Source organism: Octodon degus, unplaced genomic scaffold (assembly GCF_000260255.1).
Source record: "Octodon degus isolate 3935 unplaced genomic scaffold, OctDeg1.0 scaffold00214, whole genome shotgun sequence".
NCBI lineage: Eukaryota > Metazoa > Chordata > Mammalia > Rodentia > Octodontidae > Octodon > Octodon degus.
Window position 1 is genome coordinate 188,706 of NW_004524790.1, and position 9,278 is coordinate 197,983.

The 9,278-nt window shown below is 40.1% G+C and overlaps 1 protein-coding gene across 1 annotated transcript in view; it reads right to left on the minus strand.

The window, feature by feature from the left end:
- LOC101590296 (olfactory receptor 7G2-like) overlaps positions 1 to 4,102 on the minus strand; it is a 31,742-nt gene extending 27,640 nt beyond the window's left edge. Inside the window, exon 1 of the mRNA XM_012517793.2 lies at positions 4,027 to 4,102. Within this exon, the coding sequence (XP_012373247.2) occupies positions 4,027 to 4,102 (76 nt within the window). The remainder of the gene's footprint in view (positions 1 to 4,026) is intronic.
- Between the last annotated feature and the right edge of the window lie 5,176 nt (positions 4,103 to 9,278).

The following is a 9,278-nucleotide window of genomic DNA, read 5'->3' on the forward strand; positions in this document are numbered from 1 at the left end:
TAATAATTATAGATCTCTTTCTATGGTTTAGGTACTAAAATGGTAGCCTCTAGTTTTTATTTCTTTTTGTAGTATGTCAGTAATCCAGTCTGAAATAAGTATTACTGTTGCTGATTTTGTTGCTATTGTTAAGGTGGCAGAATTGTTGTTATTAACTGGCTTTTGCTGAACAACAATATATGGTTTATCTTTGTGTTGTCAATAACACTGATTAACTCCCAAAGAACTAGGTACTGGGTGAATTTTTTTTACCTTTATTTATTTATTATTTTTTAATTAATTTTATTGAGAAACAAATATTAATGAGAGTGTTTCAAAACTGATTAATAGGACAGTTTCAATAATTAATGCATTGCATATTGTCTTTGTAGAGGTTTTTCATAGTACAAGATGCAGACATGATATTCTGTCCAAACACTATTACTACAAAGGTTTCTTCACATTGAATTAAAAGAAAGTAGCTGTATATCTATCCTAACTATTTTGTATATGCAAATACAAAATGGTCATCCACTTATATCCTCTTTCTTTTTGTTTAGTTTTGTCCAAAATGGGTATTCAATTACCATTTAAATATTGTAGGTGCATGAATTCAGCAAAATATTCCAATATAGTCCAGAAGTCTATAATAGTAGTGGATTATCCATAAGAGTGGCAATGTCAAAAGATACTGACGAGCCTTTTACAGCTCAGCATATTAATATGGCTTTACTTTTCGTACCTCATTGTTATACCTTTCTGTTGGATGGTTAAGACCAAGATAAAGCAAGACCTATATGACAAGAAATATAACTTTTGTATCTGACAAAGTCAGCCAAATCCCCTTAGGATTTAGCCTGAAACCCTGGTACTGGTTCAATTGTGCTTAAAACTCCCTATCCAAAATAACAAAGGTTGGAGCTTGGGACAGAAGCAAAGGACAAAGTTAGCCATGCCTAAAATTGACTAAGAAAATGAAACACTAACTAAAGAGATCTTCATAGAAAAAAATTTTTCCACTATAATCAATGCATGAACTACAAATACACACACACACACACACACACACACACACACACGCATGCATGCACATGAATAGAAACATGAAGACAATTTTTCCCCATTTAGAATTATATTAGCCATTGGGTTGTTATAGATGGCTGTATCAAATTGAAGTAGAGGCCTTCTATTCCAATTTTCTGTAGGACTTTGAACATGAATGAGTGTTGGACTTGGTCAAAAGCCTTTTCTGCATCAATGGAGATGATCATGTGGTTTTTAAATTTCGCTCTATTGACATAGTGTATTACATTTATAGATTTTCGAGTGTTGAACCATCCTTGCATCCCTGGGATGAATCCTACCTGGTCATTATGTATGATCTTCTTGATGATTTGCTGTATTCTATTTGCTAGGATTTTATTGAGGATTTTAGCATCTATGTTCATGAGGGAGATTGGCCTGTAGTTCTCTTTTTAGTTGTGTCTTTCCCTGGTTTTGATATCAGTATAATACCTCCAGGAATGATTTTGGGAGAACCATTTCCTTTTCTCATTGAAAAGTTTGAGGAGTGTAGGAATTATATCTTCTGTGAATTTTTGTAGAATTCAGCTGTAAATCCATCCAGACCTGGACTTGTCTTTGCTGGCAGGCTCTTTGCTACATTTCATATTTCAATGGCTGTTATTGGGTTATTGAGAGTTGTTATAAATTCTTGATTCAGTTTTGGTAATTTGTACCTTTCTAAGAATCTGTCCATTTCATCTGTGGCTTCTATTCTGTGAGCATAAAGATTCTCAAAGTAGCTATTGATAATCTTCTGAATTTCCCCTGGGTCTGTGGTGATTACACCCTTTTCATTCCTTATTGCTTGTAGTTGAATTTTTTCTTTCCTCTTTTTGTCAAGGTTAGCTAGGGGCCTATCAATTTTATTTAGTCTTTCAAAGAATGAGCTTTTTGATTCATTAATTCTTTGAACTGTTTTCTTTGTCTCAATTGAATTAATTTCTGCTTTACTCTTTATGATTTCTTCCTGTCTTTGGGCTCTGGGTTTGGTTTGCTCTTCCTTTTCTAGATGGGGGAGGTGGGAGGGTCAGGCAACATTTTGGCCGTAGATTTTCAAGGTCAGTGAAGACTCAGGACAAAGGAGAACCTATACTGTAGCTTCATGTAACTCAGTTGTGTCCCAAATTTTCTGATCAAGATTATGGAGTCATAGAGCAATATGATCGGTGATGTAGAGTGTGCCTAAGGAGAATCACATGGAGAGAAAACTTTCTCTCAGGCTTTCACAGAGACCAAATTAGTCAACCAATGGATGGGATTCATCCACATGGCTGACACTGACAAACGATCTACAAACTGTAGTACCGGGTTTCAGGATAAATCCTGAGAGGATTTGACTGACCAGTTACAAAAGTTACATTTCTTGTTATATAGGTCTTGCTTTATCTTGGTCTTAACCATCCAGCAGAAAAGCATAATAAAGAGGTATGAAAAGTAAAGCCATATTAATATGCTGAGCTGTAAAAAGCTCAAGTGAACAGCTTCTGACATTGCCAGTCCTACGGAAAACCCACTACTATTATGGACTACTGGACTATATTGGAATATTTTGCTGAATTCATGTACCTACAATAATTAAATGAAAATGGAATACCCTTCTCTGACAAAACTAAAGGAAAAAAAGGGATACAAATGAGCAACCATTTTGTATCTGCATATTCAAAATAGTTAGGACAGATATACATCTACATTCTCTTAATTCAGTGAATAGAAAGATTTGTTTTAATAATGTTTGTGGACAGGATATCATGTCTGCATCTTGTACAATGAATAACCACTAAGACAACAATATGCAATGTGTTAATTATTGAAACTGTCCCACTAATTAATTTTGAAACTGTCTCATTGCTATTGTTTCTCAATGAAATTATTTTAAAAAGAAAGAAAATAATGTGTTTACAATATCGGCTATATGTTTATGCAATACAAAAACTAAAACTCTTAATATGTAAAATTATCATTGAAATTTCCAAGTAACTAAACAGGAACCAGTAATACAATATATATGAGAAGAGGACTATGAAAACTATGAATTTTTCTACAAGAGCAAGATAGAACTTGTGCTAAGAAGGTATTAATGAATTAATGTCAGGAGGATATTGGTTGCTCAGGGCAGAAGGGATTCTATACTTGAAAAACATAAGTGACTTCAAGAGGTTAGTACTGCCTACACTGAGAAAGTGGATTTAGAACACTTGGCAACTGCATGAAAGCCTCCAAAGAACAAATCAAGTGAATTCAAGGATTGCTTAGGAGGTGGGTTTTCAGCTTTGCCACACTACTCAGCAGCAGAAGTCAGTAAATAAAGTTAGGAGGAGAGTCTTGACCTGTACAAGGCAACTGTTAACTTAACTGATAAGTAGACTGAATCTTCTCTGCACTGGCCTCAAGATAACATGAGAGCATAGCATATCAGGAAACACAAGACAAACACTTTCTGTGAAGAATTTTGCTACAAAAGGTGGAGAGAATTGAGCCCAGTCATAATGGAGTGATGCAGAAATGTACTTAGGTTGCACTAAGTACTTTAGACACCAGCACAAAGGCTTCATATAAATGGTAGAAATTGATAATACAGTCAACACATGACAGAAATTCAAAAGCCATATCCTTAAGGAAGCAAGAATGACTGATGTCTGTTTAATTTTAATTTTTTTCATTATACAATGTTTGCAGTAAATCATCATGACTACATTGCTTGAGTGATGTTGGTGCATGTACAAAATTCCAGTCACTGTCCCATTTTCATCCCCCTTTCCTTCTTCTTTATTTGTTCCATTGCCTGATCACCTAAACATTTAACGTTGGTACATTTCCATCTCTCTTATAGATTTTTGTACTGTTATTTATGTTCGGAAAAACAAAAGTAAGTTTCTTGGTATACACTGAATGTATATAATAATCAAATTACATCACTGAGAATTTGTACCTATGCATGATAAATGTTCTCTTTTCTCTCCATGCATTCTCATCCTTTCAAACCGTTCTCCTTCTCTTCCTCTGCCCAATCCCACTTCTCTTCCCCCACCAACTCCTCATTGTCCTCCTCCTCTTGCATGATGGGTTTCTGCATGACTGTGCCTGCCTTTGGGACTGTTGCTACCACAGCTGCTGCTAAGGGACTGCTGCAGGTGCTGCTCCTCCTACCCCTTCCTCTCCCTGTCTTCCCATTGCTCTTCATCCCATTCCTCTTTCCACTCCTCCTTCTCCTCCCCACCCGCACCCCCTTCACATCCTATCCCCTCCTCCGTGTCCTGCCCCTCATTGTGCAGGCCTTCCCAATCCAGGATTCAACTTCTCCTGATGGGGTACACAGTGCCGAAAGGGAGCAGATTGGTTTGTCCAGCTTCGGGCTCCCTGGCCCTTGCCAATAGGATCCTGTTGGTCACATCTTGGAGTCGCTGTGCTCTAGTATCCTGCAGCCGCAGGTCCATCTCCCACCAGGACTCTTGCTCCTTGGACCTTAAAGTTCCTGTGATAGTGAAGCTTCCATAAATGACCTGTCTTTTCAACTAGCCCCGGAAGCACTTCTCTATGCAACGGAGCTGATGAGGCGAGCACTTCTCCAAGACGGATTGATGGACACAATCAGGGATAAAGCTCAAGTCATAGATTGCACCCAGTTTGTTGGAGAGCACCCGACGGAAACGCTCACAGAAGGCCATCTTGTGCTGGAGAAAAGCAGCGGAGCACACAGAATGGATGGGCGTCTTGTGGAGCCCACACTGAGGTCTGTGTGGGCTCCAGCTAGCTTGCTGCTCTTCTTCCCAAGGTCCCCACAGAGGGTCTTTTTCAGCCAGCCCAGGTTTGCCTTGCGGGGCCTTCACGTCGCGTTTGGTGGGCACGTGGCCCATGGAGGTGGTGCCCAGGTCTGGCGGGAAGCCTTAGTAGTGCGCACACAGTGGCGCAGAAGCCTGAGAGACAGGGCAGGAGTCGAGAAGGTGGCTGTGGAGGAAAGGCGATTCCCAAGGCGGGCAAGCAGGTGGCATCAATGTGGGACTCCTTCCTGCTGCCTGTGCTCTTGTGGTGGTTGGGAGACTTCATGGTAGGTGTCGGGAGCTCAGACAGAAAAACAGGACTGCCTGAGCTCAGGGCTGCAGTCTGGGCTCGCTGGGCCACCAAGGTCCTGGCCAAGGTGCCGACCTGCTCATGTTTCCGCAAGCTCTTGACAGTGTTTCTGACACCAGCATGGCCAAGGAGTTCAGCTGTCGTGCGCAGGTCAGAGAGATTCCTTAAGTATCTGTGAAGTCTATGGAGTTCACGGGTGGTCAGTAGGCACCCCAGCAGCTTGCACGTGTTCCAACATAGCCTCCGCCATCTCTGTCCTGTGGCAGGGGTGGTCCAACGTGTGCACCCTGCCGGCTGGCTCCAGGGAGCTGAGCTGTCCTGGCTGGAGTCCTGCGTCTGGCCAAAATCGGGTTCTCTTGACCTGCTGGGCATAGGGGCACACAGGCTGTGGATGGCAAGAGTGCCCTGGCGGCTGGCTGCTGGGCTAGAGGTCTGCTGAGCATCTTTGGTCTGGTGCACTATCTTGCAGGGACCAAACAAAACTGTGCAAGTAACTGGTTTTGAAACTGTCTCATTGCTATTTGTTTCTCAATAAAATTATTTTTAAAAAGAGTTGATATATTGTGAAATAAGCAGATCAGCATAAAATTTTTGAAATCTATATTTACAAATGTTTCTAAATGAACGTATATGAAATGTCATTTCCAAACATGAAATGAAAGTTTAAGTCTGATTAACTGTCCTGTGTTAGAGACAACTGCCTACCATTCCTTTCGGTAATTGAAAAAAATGAGCTAACTCTCAAGACATAAAGGAAACAGAAAACAAACCCAGACATGGGATTTTGCAATGCGGGTGGGACTTCCAGTCCAGGGCCTGGTCAGAGAGTGGGAGCAGCTAAAGATGTTTGTGGGGACGCCTGCACAGTGATGAACTCCTGGGCCCCACTGCCTGCATCCACACTTTTGGTGGACTGAAGGAGATTCCACTCAATGCTGGTGCATCAGACGTGTTTCTCTGGTGAGAAGGCAGGAAGGAAATGATTGTGCCATCCTGGAGCTCAGCATTGCACAGTGTTTATTTTCAGCCTGGAAACAAACACCCTGGTGGTGAGCTGTGGAGCACCACCAAAGGGAATGATATGTCCATGGACCCACTGCAAAGAACCCTAGGAGCCAGATCCTGGCACCAACCTTGCCAAGCCTTCTAGGTCTCACCTCACCTGACTTCCACCCTGCTCCAGGACTCAACAGGGCAGCTTCATGCCCACAAGCTCACCTGCCCCTCCCGTTTGCACACACTGCCACAAAGCTCAGTTCTCACCTTGCCACCGATCCACTGGTCTCCCTTTACTGAACAGGGACACTGGCTGGGAGTCAGAGGGCAATCCACCTAGTCCAGGGATAGTCAAGGCACACCAATAAAGACCTGAACAGCAGTATAGCAGGTGTCTTCTGGGACAATGCTGAGCTCCAGGATGGCACAATCTTTTCCTTCCTGTCTTCTCACCAGAGAAACACGTCTGATGCACCAGCATTGGGCAGAATCTCCTTCAGACCACCAAAAGTGTGGATGCAGGCAGTGGGGCCCAGGAGTTCATCATTGTGCAGGCGTCCCCACAAACATCTTTAGCTGCACCCACTCTCTGACCAGGCCCTGGACTGGAAGTCCCACCCGCATTGCAAAATCCCACATCTGGGTTCATCTTCTGTTTCCTTCATGTCTTGAGCATTAGCTCATTTTTTTCAATTACCAAAAGGAATGGTAGGCAGTTGTCTCTAACACAGGACAGTTAATCAGACTTAATCTTCATTTCATGTTTGGAAATGATATTCCATATATGTTCATTTAGAAACATTTGTAAATATAGATTTCAAAAATTTTATGCTGATCTGCTTATTTCACAATATATCAACTCTTTTTAAAAATAATTTTATTGAGAAACAAATAGCAGTGAGACAGTTTCAAAACCAAATACTTTCACAGTTTCAATAATTAATACATTGTATATTGTTGTCTTAGTGGTTATTCATTGTACAAGATGCAGACATGATATCCTGTCCACAAATAGTATTAGAACAAATCTCTCTATTCATTGAATTAAGAGAATGCAGCTGTATATCTATCCTAACTATTTTTTTTTTTTTTTTTGCGGAACCGGGGATTGAACTCAGACCCTTGTGCTTGCCAGGCAAGCACTTATTCTACTGAGCCATCTCCCCAGCCCCTAACTATTTTGAATATACAGATAAAAATGGTTGTTCATATGTATCCCCTTTTTTGTTTAGTTTTGTCAAAGAAGGGCATTCCATTGTCATTTAAATATTGTAGGTGCATGAGTTCAGCAAAATATTCTAACATAATCCAGTAGTCCATAATAAGAGTGGGTTTTTGGTAAGACTGGCCATGTCAGAAGTTATCAACTCTTTCTTAACATATTTTCTGAATGTATAAGTTTCAATCATTTAACATCATTTAACAATAAAAGTATACATCATTTAACAATAAAATTAGCACCTGAGAATGTGCTTCCTGGAAATCCCACCTGTAGTGTCTATTAGATTGACTCTACTTTTGCCTGATTTTGCAGATAAATCAATTCCCATTTGTGATAATATGCAGCACATTTTGAATCCAAAAAGAAGAAATAAAGGTAAAATGTATGGAATGCATTTGAACTTTTACAACACTGGAAGAAAAGCAAAACTTTATTGTTGTATCCTAAGCTGAATCTCATGATAAGACCAACAATCACCCAATACTAGTATCAAGGCTGCTAGTGGGGGGTAAGGAAGGAGAATGTGGAGGAAGAGCACAAGGCATAAATACCACGCTGACCAATCGGTGCCTGTTCAATAGCTGTTATAGTTGAGGAACCCTGGAAAGGAATTAATGTGTCTAGTCCGAAATCATTATTTTGTAACATTATTGATATAATTATTTGGGAAATGAGATGTGAATATTAGAACTTTCTTTCAGCTTCTGTCCTGATATTCGATGTCCATCTCCCCAGGAAGCCATGGCTACACCATGCTTTCTCCCCTCCCCCATCTTTCTGCTCCCATTCACCACAAGTGCCTTCACACATGGACAGAGCTTTGTTCTGTGGATTTCTTTTTCCAGGTATCCAGACAGTCACAAATATGCTAGTCAACAATACCAGGAGGGAGCATGGAATTCAGTTCAACTCAAAAGCAAGATTACATAGAAATAAAGGATAATTTTACCAATTATTGGCCCTATTTTCTAGTTCTCATATTCTACCCTTACATTGGTCATGTCTGCTGCCCATACTTAAAGTACAATTTTAATCTCTCAAATTTTTATTTGGTACTTTTTAATGGAGTTTAATTCTTTACAAAACTGGTCATTCAGGGCTGGGAGATAACTCAGCTAACTAAGCACCTACTCAGGCAAGCACAGTAATCAAGGTTTGATCCAGGGCACCACAGGCCATGCTGGTCCCAGCCCCAGGTACACTGAGCCAGGAACCGAGACGAGGCGTGGTGGCACAGGACTGTATTCCCAGCACTGGGGAGGATGAAAAACAGGAGGATCACTACAAGTCTGAGCTGTGTATAAGACCTTGTACCAAATAAATTTTAAAAAAAACTGGTCATTCACATTTTGTATAGATTTTTTAGCTTACCTAACATTTTATCATTGTCACTAATCATTTGGTTTTCTATTATTTATTTAGCTACATTACTTTGAAGCTCACTGAGCACCTTACTAAATTCTTTTTTGTGTGTACATATTTTGCCATTTCATTTAATTTAGCTGTTTGAAATTTTATTTCCTTCACATTATTTCCATAAAGATCAGATTTGGGGGGTTAGAAGTTTCTGGAGGCATTTTGTTTTTGTCTTCATGGTTTTATTCATCTGCAAGAATGTGTGTGTATTTGTGGTTCATACATTCATTATAGTGGAAAACTTTTTTCTCTGAAGATCTCTTTATTGTTTCATTTTCTTAGTCAAATCTAGGCATGGCTAACTCTTGTCCTTTGCTTCTGTTCCAAGCTCCAATCTTTGTTATTTTTGGATGAGGAGTTTTAAGCACAATGACCCAGTACCTAGTTCTTTGGGAATTAATCAGTGCTATTGATTACACAAAGATAAACCAGATATTGTTCTTCAGTAAAAATCAATCAATAACAATAATTAAGACACTCTGAAAATAGCAACACAACCAGCAACAATACTGCTCATTTCATAAAAATAAAT